Here is a 17,465-nt window from a genome sequence, read left to right as displayed (position 1 = left end):
TTCACTGCGGTGTAACAATTATACCACTGGATCGAAAAAGCTGGGGGATGGGAGTTAATAAACTTGCACCGTTATGTTAATTGCCGCGCCGAGAGATAAACTCCAACCGGCGACCTCTGAATGCTGTGCGCTCAGTTATTGGGCCACGGCGGCATTCCACACCACATAGCCATGCAATATAGCGTTCATTGTCACGGGCAGGCACTTCAGGCAAAGTGGATTGTTCACACATTGTGAGGGCCATCATTGTCGGAAATAAGACATTTTTATCTTCCAAGCCAAGCTTTTGTACCTTCTGTGTGCATTGTTGAAAGAGTGAGCACCTTGCAGCAAACAGCGCGGGCAGCGATGATATCTCCTTTCGACCAATGACATTGTGGCAGAGTTAACCTCGAAAAAACGGGCTTTGATAATTAAAAATAAAACCTGCGTCGGTGCTCCGTGAAGATCGTACAAATCTCGCCGTCGACAGGAAGATTAGATAGCGGCTTCAGGACCTCTCCCCGCCTCCCGGTAACTGGAGCGATGCGGCTGGCTTCGGAACAAGGTCGAGAAACTTCACTGTGTAGGTGAGCCCGCCGCCCTGGAACTATTTTTGCTTGCTTCAGTGCCCCCCCCCCCCCCCCCCCGTAGCGTGTGGGCCCAGAGATGTGAAGTGGACACGGGGAAAATAAGTCTCCAGTAAAGAAAAAAAACAGCCTTCTCTTGCGCACGTATTATTTATTCAAACTGTTGTGCAGATGTACGCTTCGCTGGATTTCGAGACTTGGCTGAAGTGAACACCCACTGGGGTCTATGATTCTCCGATGTGCAATGCAGATGGGGAGAATGAATGTACGAGACTCACAAACACATAGGAGACTCGCAGACAGAGGGACAGACAAAGGGGTGAGAGAGAGAGAGAGGAACAAATTAAGATGCAGCTGAGAAACATGTGCAGGACAAGAGCAGCTTAGTGTGAGACAGTATCGTTCATTGTTGCGGATTATTTAGGAGGAAAAATAAAAACGGACAGCAAATGTTCAAAATGCTTCTTCTGAAATCTTTATTAAATGCGCTCGCAGCATCTGGCCGGTTGGCTCAGCGGTTGAGCGAGCGGCTTCACAATCGTAAAGTTGCGAGTTAAAAATCCTGGCTAAGGGGGGGTGGGGGGGGGTCAACTCAGCCTATAATCCTTGCGAGGGTTGATAAAATTAGGATCACATCGTGGGGAAGTCCAACGGTAAATTACAAATCTAAACTATTTTTATTTTTACCAGGTAAGGCCCATTGAGCCCTGTAGCTCTTATTCAGAAGCAATCTGGCAACAAAAGATTGCTCAACGAAGTCGCTTGTCGCGTGAAAACGAATAGCAGTCAAAATAATATGAGCGTACCTTTCTGAATGTGGAGGGAAAAACGGGAGGGCTTGGAAAAAAATCAACGCGACCACGGGGAGAACACGCAAACTCCCAAAATACAGGCATCAGGATCGGGATCGGGATGGAACCCGCGACCTCCTGCATACCAGGCGAGGGAGTTAACATCTCGCCAACCCGGTGCCCCAGTGGTTGTCCTACGCATAAATTTACCTCGAGCCATCGGGACTGGGGGCAGTAAAACAGGAGGTGACCGCCGACTGAATCAATGCTCATTTGTGAAATAAGTCACTTTGGGGATGCCCAGATGTTCCTGATGCCAGTCAGGCTGGTGAGGACAGCGAAGGCAACTTGTTATTCTTCGTTGGATGCCACGACTCTCGTCTCTCTCCACCTTCGTCTGTCCCCGGGGACGGATCTTCGTAGCGGTGTGAAAATTTTGAATAAACATCAAACAAACTCACAAAAAGGAGGACCTGCGGTGCCCCCCCCCATGCCCCGTACCTTCTTGTGGTTCTTGTAGACGTTGCGGTGCGCGAACCCCTTGCCACAGAGCTTGCAGGTGTAGGGCTTGTCGACGCTGTGGATCACCTTGTGCGACGCCACCTGGTCCAGCCGCTTGAACGACTTGCCGCACACCTCGCAGCTGAACGGCCGCTTCTCTGTCCACCACACGGGATCGCGCAACTCACGGTTAACGCGGTCGCGCGAGCCTCGCGGTTAACGCGTTCACGAGAGCGCCGTGCTCACGCGACCGTGGTTAATAACGGCCGCGCGGGTAACGTGGACAATATATCGACATTCACACGGAGCAAATGGCAGTCGTATCCAATCACGCTCATTTGTTGCCGTAGAGTTAAACTTGTGCTTGTACCTACAAACAACACTGTGAGACTCCCCAGTAAACAGCCAAAGTTGGGCCAATGTTGGCGAGCGGTTGTGACCGTTGGACCAACGTTGACCCCAACGTTCCATGTTTACTGGGTATATGGTTTCATAGTCTAAAAAGTCAAAGTAATTTCCCTGCTCGCCTCCCACTTAAAGCTCTGCAAGAGCCAGCGGTGGAGATTCCACGTTTATCTGGTGAGGGGGGCAAGTCTCTCCGTAGGACAAAAACTGTCGACTCCCCCTCACAGTGGTGCCTCACTTCAACAACACCAGAGGGATGATGGGCCGACTCAACTCCCGACCAGAATTGTAACTGGAAAACCCCACGAGTGGCGCCCCGCTTACTCTACCTACCTACCGACCCAAGTTAAGTGGTGGCACCGGCAGCACAGCTCCCACCCTCGACGAGACCCCTTGGCGATTTCCAAATATAGAACGTGACGGATCGTTCAAAAACGCGTGCTCGGTCCTTGCGAGTAACGCGTGCGGTCGTTGAAAAGGTGAAAAAAAATAAACCCACCCACCCGGACGCAGACATACACAAAACTGTCGAGCACTAAGGGGCCGTTTAACCCACCGTTCCATTTGTTGCCAGAGCAATCAGGGGGAATCTAAAGCACCGCTGATGAAGCATCGTAAAACATGTCACGTGTGCAGGGGAAGAGGGTCGGGATTTAGTCCTGTTAAACATCTGCATTCGAAGAGCCCGGCCAGGGCAGAGAGCAATGTCTGAGGAAAACACAAGGCGATGGTGGTGACTCGGATAAAAAAAAGTCACCTTTGGTTTGATCGTTTACAAAAAACAGAGGTAATAAAAACGGCAAGGAAATTATTTTGTTGATGCACAATCACAATCAAGAACAAAAACCCAACTCCATTCGTCAATAACGCCGTGCTGCCTTAAAAGGAATATAGAAATAAAATAGACAAAGTTCCAGGCAATGACCCTCTTTTTAAAAGCACCTTCTTCAGGTGCTATGCCGAAAAGTCACTGATTTGATAGATTGTTTTTCCTGTGAAGGCACCACAGTGTTGTCATTGACGATTGTGCGCTGAGTTTGTGTGGAACGTGGTGAAGGTGGAGCCCTGCAAATCGCCTTCTCGCGCCGCTGCTGGCAGCAGAAGGGCCTCCACCACAGAGACCTCCAACAGAGCCCTTCTGGAAGAGGAGGGGGAGTACCTCCACACTTTACCCCACCGCACGCAGGCACTCAACTTGCCGATCAGCTAACTGTGGTGGAACTCATTCACACTGCTGGGTGGAAATGGGTGGTGGTGGTGGTGGTGGTGGGAGAGTGGGGATTTTAGGAACTTGCTCCAATGTTTCAACTGCACGTGTCGGGAGATGGAATCGAACCGGCTGGATGGCAAGTCCGGTGTGTTGACCAACACACCACTGTGGGAGCGTGCGATGACTGAATGTATGTATAGATGTTGAACTTCTTTCGCACCGTACGTAGCCAACCGTGCTCATCAGAGGTGTGCGGGGGGAAGGACAACAAACTAAGCGCATACGTAGACAAAGGCACACACACACATAGACACATAGACACACATACACAGACTCACAGTGTGTATCTAAATCCTAAAATATGCTCTAAAAAGTAGGTTCTTGACAAACTGCAGAAACATCGCAAAGTAAGCAAATCACGCACCTGTTATAGCAACGCCACGGTACAGATGACACAAAAACAGCCCGAAATATTACATCTGTGAAAATGTCAACGTGGTTTAAAATCTAAGAGGAACCATCAAACTCAAGGAGGTGAATGACCTCACAACCTTTTGGTTCCACGCTGCGTTGCCCTTTGACAACAACAATAACAAAACAAACATCAAGACCGTTTTGAGGGGGGGGGGGGTCGGCCCTCACAACCAGGGCTGGCTCAGTGCAGAAAAAAACAAAAGATGAAGAAACGTGGGCCCAGCGGGCCGGCCTGTTTGTGACGCTGCGGGTTCACGTGGGGCAAGGTTACGCCGACGCACGCCGTCCTGCTAACGAGCTCGAGAAAAGGAGGTTTTTTGAAATATATATATTTTTTACTAAGGCCCACCGAGCTGTGTAGCTATTTTTCAAAAGCGACCTGGCTATCACAAATGAGAGCTCAACGAAGTGGCTTATCACGTGGACATTTATAGCGGCCAAATGCTCTAAACGCGTGATGTTGACTCTAAATGTGAAGGGAAAACCCGGAGGACCCAGAAAAATAATCCACGTGACTACGGGGAGAGAGAGAGACACGCAAACTCCAAATACACAGCAGGCGACAGGGTCAGGGTCGAACCCACATCCTCCTGTATACCGGGCGAGTTAGTCAACATCTCACTGCCACGGCGCCCCCAGGCAAAGGAGCAGCCCCGCAATCACTTGCTCACGCCAATCTGGCGATCAACTTCACTGTGGAGTGCTTCCAGCTTGTAGAGCTATCTCTGAGCTACTCCAAATCGCTCATTGAGAAGAAAACTCTAGTTAACATCACGTTAATATTACTCTGGTGAAACAACGTGCAGACTCCATTCAGATGCCACCCCGGATGCCGTGGAATGGCTCACAACCTTAAACGTACAAATTTTGAACGCCATACGAATGAAAAAGGGGTAAAACAAAAATCCAATAGCAGTGCTGGATTTATACAGGAGCAGCCTGGACAGGTGTGTGACTATCAGCTGTTGTGTATAGCAAAGAGGAAGCTCAATTTGTGGCTAAATATATTAATAATGTAAACTTAGCTGACACAGATGGAGCACGTCAGTGTGTATACAAGCCTACATGCCACGTGCAAGCTCGGCCATCTGTGTGTACACATCGTGAATTGTGGCTGTTGCAACTGCACATGTGTTTATGTATTTCTATTTGGATGTGTGTGTGTGTGTACACTTGTGTGTGTGTGTGTGTACACGCTTGTGTGTGTGTGTACACGGGAACAGTAGCGTAGCAAGTTGCGCGCTGCACTACGATCCTGGCGACCCGAGTTCGATTCCCGCTCATGGCCAATACCGGTGATGATTATCTGAACTAGTCCTGGGCCTTCCCTACGTCGACTCAGCCTCAAATGAGTACCTGGTCCGGTGTGTAAACATCGCCACTCGGAGAGACAAAGGCCGCCAGGCGTGGTGCTGGTCACCCACCCTCGCATGTGCTGTGCAGGCTTCATAGGTGCTACTCGCTAACAGCCCTTTCCCCAACAAGGGACCTTCGTGCAATACACATGTGCTTGCATGCAAAACGAATAAATGACTAATACCCTAATAGATGTTTTTGGCACGTGCATGTGCATGACAGCTGTGGTATAAATGCGGGGAGTGTCGCTGCTTGTAAATATTTTCTAAGTAAATATTTAGGTTTGTTTTTTACATTTCGCATATGGCCCCATGTGCCTTGCGTGCCATGCGAGCGAGGATGTGACCCCCGTCTCATCTCATCGCACGCCACAATCGCGACCGCTTCCAATAGATCATCGCAAATGATGAAGCCACGTGTCACGCATCGTGACAGCCACTCAAATGGCGCATAGCATCATATTGAGCGATGCTATTACTGCTGCTGCTGAGTTGGCAGTGGTGCACAAGCAAAATTAACAACAACAACAAACTTAACACAATCAATAACAACACGAGAAGCCAGCCAGAGAGCTCATCTCTGGCCTCTCTCTGTGTGTTGTGAACAAGGCCACTGCCTGAAACGTCACCCGCTATGCACCTTTTTTTTCTTTTTAAAGCCATTGACAAATGTGTTTTTGGTCATGAGTGGGAATTGGACTCGGGTCTACGGTTTCGTAGCACAGCGTGCTAACCACAGTACGGCCGCTCCCCGAGTACGAAAACAAAGACAAAGATCCCCTGTATAGCCTTAACATACTCTTGGGACAAGTGCTGTTAGCAAGGACCTATGAAGGCTGGAACGGGAGTGGGTGGGTGGCCAGCACCATGCCCGACCGCCTTTGTCTCCTCAGTGGCGATGTTTACACACCGCACCAGGTACTCATTTTAGGCTGAGTCGACCTAGGGGAGGAGGCCCAGGACAAGTTCAGATAATCTTCACTGGTGTTGGCCGTGAGCGGGAATCGAACTTGGGTCACCAGGTTCATAACGAAACGCGCTAATCGCTCCACTACCACTCCCCTAATACACATACACACACACACGCGTTTCAGAACCATCTGGAAACATAATAACTGTCAGATGATGAAATGCCAATGAAAACCATAACATTAATTTACAGTTCTCTGTCAATCCACTGCCGTAGAACGCCTCCCCACTTTATCAGAATCGCCGTGATTTAAGCTTTGCTTCACTTAGAACTCCGAAGTCACGCAAGAAAAATAATTGCTTCACGTAAAGCTGCAGCGTGGCGTCCACTCAATAGGATTTGCGGAGGGTTGCGTGAGTTATAGATTTGCAAGCACACAAAAAGTAAGGGATCGGCATAGGCAGGCACTAGGGTTGCCAGATGTCCTGGTTTTTCCTAGGATCGTCCTCTTGTTGACGTAGCTGCCCTGGGAAAACTGAAGGTCTTCTCAGGACATACAATAATATATATTCCCGGTTTTTGTCAAATGTCAGGTTTGTACTTTTTTGGTATCCAATGCAATGTTTGCACCTAGATGGGCAGTAACAATAATAATTGTAACAATGAACACAATTTATACCGCTTGCGTATTTCACGGATCGGGTACAACGTTCGGTCGAGATCTCGGAGGCTGCTGAATGAAAACTCATTTCTTTAAAACTCCTTTTTGTTTTTAGTTTGTTGTCCTTCCCCAGCACATCCGAGAACCCGGGTTGGCTACGTACAGTGCGCAAGAAGTTCAACATACACACATACAAATATACATGAATAATAATAACAATACACCACTCAAGACAACGCGCTCAGTTGTAGCTCTCTCCACTTTCCATGATCTGTTGTTGTTCTACGTTGTTAAAGGTGACATCCCTGGCAAGGTAACCACGTGGGAGAACCCACTCCTAGGCTGGCTGCACTGGGACGATGCCTTTGCAATGGGGGGTGGGGGCGAGGCTTAAGGCACAGAAAACGCTCACTGCTCACATAGCTCACTTTAAAAGGTGGCCCAGCATTGAGCAGGCAAGGAGGTTGAAGATGGAGAGATACGCTGCCCTCAATGAACCTGAGGGCCACGAGGGGGGGGGGGGAAATTGAGAGAAAGAGTTCCTTTTAAAACGCTTTCCACTCCTCCAAGTGTCGTCTGCACGCTCTTAGCTATTGAGTTACCCAGCGTTCAAGAATTGCTTTAAAAAAAATACTTCACACGAAGCACGACTTCCATTCGGCCCTCTAGAATTCTTACCGCCCAGTCTAAGCTAACTGATCCGGACTGGGTAACCTTTAAATACACTAAAGATGTTATACTTAGTTCCACGATGTCAGGTCAAATGAAGCCAAACGCTCATGAAATATACAAAAATTACTCTAAATTACCTTCATAAACCCTCAGCACAAATATTAAACAATGGAGAGAGAGAGAGAACACGGCATTAGATTGTGCATTATTATTTTTTTCCCCGAGTCTGACAGGGCTAAACATTGACAAAAATTACTGTTACCTTGCCCCAGGAATGTGGCACCATTACTTTCACGTGGTGTGAAGTCTGAACCTGTGTCGTTGAATTGTTTTGTTTGGTCAACGCCAATTTGACGTGAACCGTACTTAGAACTCTGCAAACAGGCGACGCTTTCAGTGCAAAAATCCAAAGAAAACACGAAATTCCCCCCATCCAAAAAAAAAGTACACCTTTGTAAGTGCACGGGTTTCAAAAGGTCTAAATGCTTCTTCCGAGGCATTTTAGTTTGAAGTCGGCCCAACAGAGGCTCTGTCACATACCTGAGTGCGTGATCATGTGCCGACGCAGTTGATTGGCCGAAATGAACTTTTTGTCGCAATCTTGGCAGTCGAAAATCTCATGGACCTAAAAAGTTAGCAACGGGGAGGCGGGGGGGAGAGGAGAAGAACAAAATGAATTGGCGAATAAATATTCAAGAAGGAAGAAAAAACCAAACAGATGCAAGATCATTTTGTCGGTGACTTGTGTTTAGAATTCCAACGTGTCAAACCCAGAGAAGAGGCTCAACAGACGTGACCAGAGCAGATACTGTGACTTCTCGGGATGGAACCTGACAAGTGGAAAATGTTCCTGGAATTTCCACTCATTTTCACGTCGGCAAAATTATCCCTGCATAAATACTGAGCTCACGTAATTTAAACTATTAAACTATTTGTTCTTTTTTCCAGGTACGGCCCACTGAGCTGTATAGTTCTTTTTTTTCTGGCCACAAATGATAAGCTCAACGAAGTGGCTTATCGTCGCGTGGACATTTTCGGAGCCAAATACCCTGAAGGCATGTCGATTCTAAATGTGGAGGGAAAAACCGGAGGACTCAGGGAAAAATCCACGTGGCCACGGGGAGAGAGAGACATGCAAACTCCAAATATACAGCAGGCATCAGGGTCAGCATCGAACCCACAACCTCCTGTATACCATGCGAGGTAGTTAACATCTCGCCGCCATGCCGCGCCAAGAGGTTGAATCGAATCGACGACCTCTGAATTGCAAGTCCAGCATGCAAACCATTACACCACTGTGGCAGCATCCGCTGTATTGAGGTGCATTCCCATAAATCAACACTGGGGCAACACACACGACGTATATATGTCAAATGAATCCATTACCTTCCTGTGCTCCATAAGAATGTCTGCAGAGGAAAACTTCTTGTTGCAGATGTTGCAGGCCGGTCTCTTGCGAGAGCTCCCTGCGGAAACAACACAGCGCACAATCGGTCACCAGCATGTGCCCACCTCTCCCCAACCAGTATTCATACTACGTGGGGCATGCATGCGTGTACGTACAGACATGCCCCACGCCTCCAATTCCCCGGATCATTCGTTCTTCACGAGATGTCTTGAAGGAGGGGCCGTCAGATATGCACCCATCCTATGAGCGCCTGTAAATGCCGGCTCGGCCCAAAAGAAACGGATTGATACGTTGGGCCGGGGGGCTCGCGCTCAGATGGGGCTCTCAGAAGTTGAAAATCCTTTCCGTGCCACATGACGGCCCCCGATGGCTCGGGAGAATACTTCACAACAATTCCGAAGCCCGTCTGTTTTCAGTTTTTTGTTGTTGTTCCTCCTCCTCCTCCTTGTTTTCCCTTTATTATTTTATTGGCTGAAATGGTTGGGCGAGCAATTTGCGCGTCGGAAAGCGTTAACGGCCAGGCGCGGGCCCCGCGTCCCCGCGCGTTACAAACCCACATCGCACGTGCCCCCTCCCCTCCCCCCGGTCCCCCCCCCCCGTCCCTCCCAGACCCCCCCCCCCCGCAAAGTCTGCCAAGTACCACGCCCCCCCCCCCCCACTTCACTCTCGGAGTAAAATCAAAAACAGGTGGCGTCGGCATAAATAATTTGGCACACATATAGAATAATTGGGCGGTTAATAAATGAGCGACATAAACATTTCTGAAGCACGCCCTTGTTCGTGAAATGAACCCGGCTTTAATGTTTGTTAATAATGGGGTTTGATCGCGCGAGTTAGGCCCTTCTGCGATATGAAAGGAACAGAATGGTTACACGCCGTGTAAGTGCCATCGCTGGTGCGCGCGCTGACCTGTGTAGAAGTCGCGCTTGTACCGGATGCAAGCGCCGCTATCGCACCACCGCGGCGTTGCGAGCGAACGCGCAGGAACGATGCGCTGAGAGCACAGCTCAGCGTCTGAGCGAGCCGCTCGCAACCGGAGGATGATGAGTTCAAATACTGATTCGGGGGGTTGGCTGAGCACATCATCATTATCATCATTGTCCCTCCGGGGTTGATAAAAGAAACGACCACTTTGTGGGGAAGTCAACAATGGTTGCCCTATAGATAAACTCACCACCCCTTCATAGGGATGCGGAATGTCCACCAATGCCTCAGGGCTGTAACCGGGAGATGAGTACCGATGGCTCAATGCTGAATTGAATTCACGCTGACCTTTGACAATTCCTGGCTGCCTCTTAAATTTCCCTTCATCTGCTGATTCAGGAGCTTTCAAACTCCTCCACCTTCATTTTAACATATCAGGAGACCTCCCATGCTCTAATTATACCAATGGTCTAATGATTTTGAATGTTCAACAGTGATTTGGCATGACAGTGGTTGCTTATTGGCAGCTCTATTAATACATCTATTTATTTATTCAGCTGTGTTTGAACAGAAATAGCGGTCTGACAAAATCTAAAGGTACATTTTCGTGCAAGTTCATCCTTAACTTCCCTTTTAAAACCCTTTACCACCGACATCACTTAAATGAAACGAAACAAAAGCACATTCTTTGGTAAGCGGTGAGCACTTTCCCCTGGAGGAGAGGTCCTCAACCCTTTGGCGAGGACACGGCTGGACGGATGTCTGTAACGATGGACCTCAAAAGGGAATGATCAAGCGCTTGCGTTTTCGGCAATGAAAGTCAGCAGAGGCAGCAGATTGGAAAATAAAATTACGTCGCATTTGCGGTTGATGCGAGGCCCTGTACCCGCTCTGCTTCTCGTTAAGCCGCGTCACACTGATGCGGGGCGCCGTGGTATGTATGTGTACGTATGTATGGGATAAGGATGTGTGTAGGTTTGTTGAACTTCTTTCGCAATGACTTCTCACGCCACTGCTGGTAGAAGGGCCTCCACAACAGGGAGCTCCAACAGAGACCTTCTGGACACCTTCAACCACCTCTTATTACACGATGGCCGGACGTCTTGGAAGAGGTGGGGGAGCAGCCACCATTTACCTCACCGCACGCACACAACTTGATGATCAGCTAACTGTGGTGGAATCCGTTTACACCGTTGGGTGGAAATGGGTGGTGGTGGTGGTGGTGGCGGGAGGTTGGGTGGGGGGATTTTAGAAATTTGCCTCAATGTTTCAACGGCCGAACAGGGATATGGGAATCGAACCGGCTGGATAGCAAGTCCCGTGTGTTGACTATTACACCACTGTGGCAGCGTGCGATGTTTGTATGTTGAACGTCTTTGGTACCGTACGTTGCCAAAGGTGTGAGATGTTACCTCCCTCACCTGGTATACAGGCGGTTGGAGGTTCGATCCCGACCCAGATGCCTGTATATTGCGAGTTTGCATGTCTCTCTTCCCGTAGTCGTGTGGATTTTTCTCCGGGTCCTCTGTTTTTTCCCTCCACATTTGGAATGAACACGCATTAAGAGTATTTGGCTGCTATAAATTTCCACGCGATAAGCCACTTCGTTGGGCTATCATTTATGATAGCCAGGTCACTTTGAAAAATAGCTATATAGGTCAGTGGGCACTACCAGGTAAAATAATAAATAGTTTAGTTTAGATTAGGCAAGCGGAGAGGAACGTACGCGACCGTGTAGGTTCTCGCGATCGTGGTATATATCTTCCTGACGTGCTTTTCTGGAGATTCCGTTTGACGTTTTCGCTCCACGTGCTGAGAAGATTCCGTCAGGCGGAGAGAAATGTCGGGGCTTGGTGCCCAAAGGCACACGCACATATAATGACAATAACCCCAATACCAATGCTTTATGATTCTAAGAGCAGGATTTTTTTTCGCGGCACATTAAGCGCAGAACCAAAATTAATGTGATCAGGGTTTTTTTTTGGTTTTGTAACCAGGACTGACAACATCAACTCACTGCACCCGCGAAGCCGCTTGAATCACCAGTAGCTGCCTGGATCCGACCCGAGGACATCAGTGGTACATGCTCTGACCTCTAACCTCTGACCTCTGAGTCACCTAGCCACCTCTTGGCGATGTGTTTTCATATTTAATAATTGTGGGTGAATAAAGAAATGAAGTCTATTACTTTTCTAAACACCTTCAATGCACTGGAGAAAACACAAAAATATTCCAAATAGATGCCATCTGACTAAATCCCTGACTTATCCTCATCCTGTCATCCCTATATAAGGATTACCGTGTCCTTTTAAAAACCTTTCCATGAACAATAAAATGTTGGCGACCCTCCAGAAAAAATTCCTATTTAATCCCACTTATCTCGTGCTCCGCTGATCTCAACCTTTATCTGTCTGAAACCCGCTTAGCAAATATCACACTCTATCTGAATCACATTTTCATCACAATTCTCGTTTATACAACTGCCTAAACAGATTTAGCGCTAAAACTCTGATACAAATGGGTTATTATGATTAAACCTCAATTAAATTTACTAAAACGGCCAGTAGCGCTGTACGTATGGAAACATTATATTCATTTCAGCATCTATCATTTTCTTTTCTGAACTAAAGAATGTGCATAGCAACATACGCCCTTTGCAAAACCCCCAAAAACTCATTCGATACTAGACCAGGATGCTGCCGCAGTGGTGTGTCTGTCGGCACACTGGACTCGCAATACAGAAGTCGCCGGTTCGATTCAATTTGGGACACCGCTGCGGCAAGATGTTAGCGACGTCGCCTGGTATACAGGAGGTCGTGGGTTTGATCCCGACCCTGACGCCTGCTGCTGTATACTTGGAGTTTGTTTGTTCTCTCTCCCCGTGGCCGTGGGCATTTTTCTCCGGGTCCTCCCGTTTTTCCCTCCACATTTAGAAGGCGCAGTGCTGTGCAGTGAGGTGCTGTGCGGTGAAGTGCAGTGCGGTGCGATGCAGTGCAGCACGGTGCAATGTGACGATGCGACGCCTCACCCAGGTGCACGTTCTGCTTGTGCTTCTTGAGCGCGTCCTTGCTTTTGAAGCGCTTCCCGCAGCGCTCGGCCTTACACACGAAGCGCGCATCCCTCCGGCACGCCTCCCTGTGCTGCTCCAAGCTGTATGGGGTGGGGGGTGGGAGAGGGGGGGTGGTGGACAGGCAGAGAAGCGATTAAAATGTATTCAGACTTAGCGCAACGCTGCTAACAGCTATGGGGAGGTCTTTGTAAATATAATTTCTTGTTGTCTTTACGCAAACACATTTCAAGATTCATACAACATGAAACAAAACAAAAAAACGCGTTCTGGGCTGCACTTCTGCCTGAGTTCCTGCCTGGATTCCTGGCTGGCATGCGCCCAAGTGCCATTGCGCTGCGGTGACGTCGCCACGTACATCTGAGTGATGACATCATCCCGCAACCCACTGTCATGCATTCCCCTCCCCCCAAGCAAATACAATGGAGGAAAGAGATAGAGCAGAGAGGTGAGGGGAGGGAGATAGCGGAGGAAGATTGAGGAGGGAGGAAGAGACGGAAAGGAATGGGGCGGGGAGAGAGTGGAAGGACGTGAAATGGAGAGGGGAGAGAGAGGAAAGTGACAGACAGTGGGAGGGACGATAAGGGAGATGCAAGAGAGATTGAGGTGAGAAAGGGAGAGGTGGGAATGAGGAGAGCGAGCGTGGGAAATGAGAGAGAAACAGGGATGGAGATCGGAGAGAAGTGAGACAGATACGGTGGAGGCAAGAGAGGATTATAGAGGGATGGAGAGGTCGCAGAGGCGACAGAGGAAGAGATAAACAGCTGGTAACAGAGACAACGTGAGAAATCGAGATAAATTGGTATTTACAGCGCAGAGAAGGCAAGGGAAAGGTGGAGAGAGAGGGCTCTAGAAGTTTTCCTGGCTGGCTGGCTGGCTGAGAGGGACGGACGGATGGTGACGTCCCAATGACGTGCAGGATGTTCGTCTGTCATTAAAATTGTTTTAGAGTTTGTGTAATTGTTGCATTTGTGTCATTGTTAGACCTCCGGATTAACACGGTTGGCTACGTATGGTGCAAAAGAAGTTCAACATACATACATATCTACATAGGGTAATCTCCTATATAATAAAGAGAATACGGCATCTAATTGTTACGCTATTCATGTTTGTCCGAACAACTTCTGCTCGACTACTCTGCCAATTTCAAAGATCGCAGGCACTTGCGAACGTGTGATGTCTTTTGACCGGATCTTCTTATTTTGTACGGTATTTTTTTAAAAAGCCACAAGCTACAATTGCCTTGTTCATGTTATGAGCCATTCCACGGCATCCGGAGTAGCTGAGTGGAGTCTGCTTGTTTCACCAGAGCACGTGTGTTGTATTGGGGCAGCAGAGTGGAGACCGCTCGTACCACCAGAGCACGTGTGTTGTATTGGGGCAGCAGAGTGGAGACCGCTCGTACCACCAGAGCACGTGTGTTGTATTGGGGTAGCTGAGTGGAGACCGCTCGTTCCACCAGAGCACGCGCGTTGTATTGGGGCAGCAGAGTGGAGACCGCTCGTTCCACCAGAGCACGCGCGTTGTATTGGGGCAGCTGAGTGGAGACCGCTCGCTCCACCAGAGCACGCGCGTTGTATTGGGGTAGCTGAGTGGAGACCGCTCGTTCCACCAGAGCACGTGTGTTGTATTGGGGTAGCTGAGTGGAGACCGCTCGTTCCACCAGAGCACGTGTGTTGTATTGGGGCAGCTGAGTGGAGACCGCTCGCTCCACCAGAGCACGTGTGTTGTATTGGGGTAGCTGAGTGGAGACCGCTCGTTCCACCAGAGCACGCGCGTTGTATTGGGGTAGCTGAGTGGAGACCGCTCGTTCCACCAGAGCACGCGCGTTGTATTGGGGTAGCTGAGTGGAGACCGCTCGCTCCACCAGAGCACGTGTGTTGTATTGGGGTAGCTGAGTGGAGACCGCTCGTTCCACCAGAGCACGCGCGTTGTATTGGGGTAGCTGAGTGGAGACCGCTCGTTCCACCAGAGCACGCGCGTTGTATTGGGGTAGCTGAGTGGAGACCGCTCGTTCCACCAGAGCACGCGCGTTGTATTGGGGTAGCTGAGTGGAGACCGCTCATTCCACCAGAGCACGCGCGTTGTATTGGGGTAGCTGAGTGGAGACCGCTCATTCCACCAGAGCACGCGCGTTGTATTGGGGTAGCTGAGTGGAGACCGCTCGTTCCACCAGAGCACACGCGTTGTATTGAGGTAGCTGAGTGGAGACCGCTCGCTCCACCAGAGCACGTGTGTTGTATTGGGGTAGCTGAGTGGAGACCGCTCGCTCCACCAGAGCACACGCGTTGTATTGGGGCAGCTGAGTGGAGACCGCTCGCTCCACCAGAGCACACGCGTTGTATTGGGGTAGCTGAGTAGAGACCGCTCGTTCCACCAGAGCACACGCGTTGTATTGGGGTAGCTGAGTGGAGACCGCTCGCTCCACCAGAGCACGCGCGTTGTATTGGGGTAGCTGAGTGGAGACCGCTCGCTCCACCAGAGCACGTGCGTTGTATTTGGGTAGCTGAGTGGAGACCGCTCGCTCCACCAGAGCACGTGCGTTGTATTGGGGTAGCTGAGTGGAGACCGCTCGTTCCACCAGAGCACACGCGTTGTATTGGGGTAGCTGAGTGGAGACCGCTCGCTCCACCAGAGCACGTGCGTTGTATTGGGGAGTCATCGGTGATAAACGCCTGAAGGTTTGCGCCTCACCTCGTTCGCAGTTTGGCGAGTCCATGATCATTCCATTTATGGATGAAATATCCCACGCACTTTCTTCCTGCACGTGTTGTGGTTGTTGTTGGGACGTGGTTGAGAGTGGTCGTCACTTTCATCAGGGCTGCAGAGAGAACCGAGGGCTGTTGTTTCACCGCTTCTTCAGCGCCGTTCTTGTTTGGGACAACATCTTGTGCCCACTGGGTGACGAGGGCTCTTCTCAGAGGACCCAATAAATATAATATTTGCCAAATTCTGCCTGAATGCCGCTCATCCAGTCCACAATTTGCAATATCCCCGCGTGTGACGTGAGCTCTGTTTGAATTTCGCGTAGCGGATAGGTGAACAGGGACGTGCGTGTGGGCTGCTGGTGGGAGCAAGCTGCCTCAGGTGAGTCGAGGTGAGTGGATCTTCTCTATCTGGGGGGGCAGGCGTTCGCTTTGTCCCTCACATTATGAATAGCGCGTGCATATCTTAATTGTAAACTACTGAAAATACTTATTCTTGGTTCTTTCGGTAAAGTCACGTAGAAGGGAATTAATAAAATAATAATAAATTATAAAACAAAAACAAAATCTACGTGACTTTACCGAAAGAACCAAGAATATGAATCCCTGCAGTCACGAAAGCTTTAAATCAAAATACTGAAAATACATTAATAAAGGTGTCCAGTTTGGGAAGGTAATTGCCCCCCCCCCCCCGCAACTCTGCCCATGCTGCCACTGCTCCAAGTTATTTATTGCTCATCGTGAATCTCATCGGCCTTCTCACCAGCGTCATATAATCAGCCTGATCCACCCGCATGCACGCCATTTCATAACGGCATCGGTTGCAAATAATGGATCGCCCGTAAAAATAATAACGATGCAATCCGTAACGTGCTCAATATTTCACAGACATAAATGACCGTGACTCAATAATCGCTCGATAGGCAGGCGAGAGAGGAGGCTGGGGGGGGTTATCAAAGTGTCTCTTCAAGTCGGTGTGGATTTAACGCTGCTGCTTCTGCTGCTGTGAATGTGCAGCGGAGATGATGGCCCCATTCCAGACGATGGGGGCTTCCACGGAGAAAACAACGCCCGGGCAGTGATGGTTGGTGGCCCTTGGTGTAGAGATGAGGAGGAGGGAGGTTGTGAGTGACGCTGCGGAGAGCTCCAATTGATTGGAGGCAATGCAGTCACGTGCTTGGCAGTGATGGACACTACTGCTGCCCAGATGCACGTGAACAGAGACAGTTTTTGTTCTCAACTGAATCTCTCCCCGAGTTGGGAAGAGCTCAGCGCCTTTTGGGTTGTTCCTTATCGTGCTTCACGACCGCTGACTCTGAACCAATCTCTGCATCTACTCGCTCACCGGCAGTGGACATTGAAACGTTGGAAACTTTCATTTCGCATTCATTCGCACATGTTCTCTACCCGTCAGTGGCCAATTTGATAGCCATGAATACATAAATGTAACTCTTCTGCAGGCTGCAAATGTACGATAATATTTCTGTAAATTGGCTCAAACGAGGGAGTGATGCGCGCAGTCACGGCGATGTCATCTCCACGTGCACAGCACGCTCCGCGATGGCGAGATGTTAACTACCTCGCCTGGTATGCAGGAGGTCGTGGGTTGGATCCCAACCCTGACGCCTGCTGTATAATAGGAGTTTGTGTGTTCTTCCCGTGGTCGTGTGGATTTTTCTCCAGGTCCTCCGGTTTTTCCCTCCACGTTATAAACGTGCGTTTAGAGTGTTTTGCTGCTAGAAATGTCGACGTGATGCTCCACTTCATTGGAATATTATTTATCATGGCCAGGTGACTTCTGAAAAAGAGCTCT

At 49.4% G+C, this 17,465-nt stretch overlaps 1 protein-coding gene across 1 annotated transcript in view; it reads right to left on the bottom strand.

The window, feature by feature from the left end:
* Positions 1-17,465, bottom strand: part of PRDM5 (PR/SET domain 5) — a 118,172-nt gene that overhangs the window by 53,732 nt on the left and 46,975 nt on the right. Inside the window, exons 7-10 of the mRNA XM_078875255.1 lie at positions 12,909-13,030; positions 8,935-9,014; positions 8,089-8,173; positions 1,862-2,019 (exon numbers count right to left, since the gene is read on the bottom strand). Coding sequence (XP_078731381.1) covers positions 1,862-2,019; positions 8,089-8,173; positions 8,935-9,014; positions 12,909-13,030 — 445 coding nt within the window. The remainder of the gene's footprint in view (positions 1-1,861; positions 2,020-8,088; positions 8,174-8,934; positions 9,015-12,908; positions 13,031-17,465) is intronic.

This window comes from Lampetra fluviatilis, chromosome 41, assembly GCF_964198595.1.
Source record: "Lampetra fluviatilis chromosome 41, kcLamFluv1.1, whole genome shotgun sequence".
In the NCBI taxonomy this organism is placed as follows: domain Eukaryota; kingdom Metazoa; phylum Chordata; class Hyperoartia; order Petromyzontiformes; family Petromyzontidae; genus Lampetra; species Lampetra fluviatilis.
This window is presented reverse-complemented; position numbering and strand designations above follow the sequence as displayed.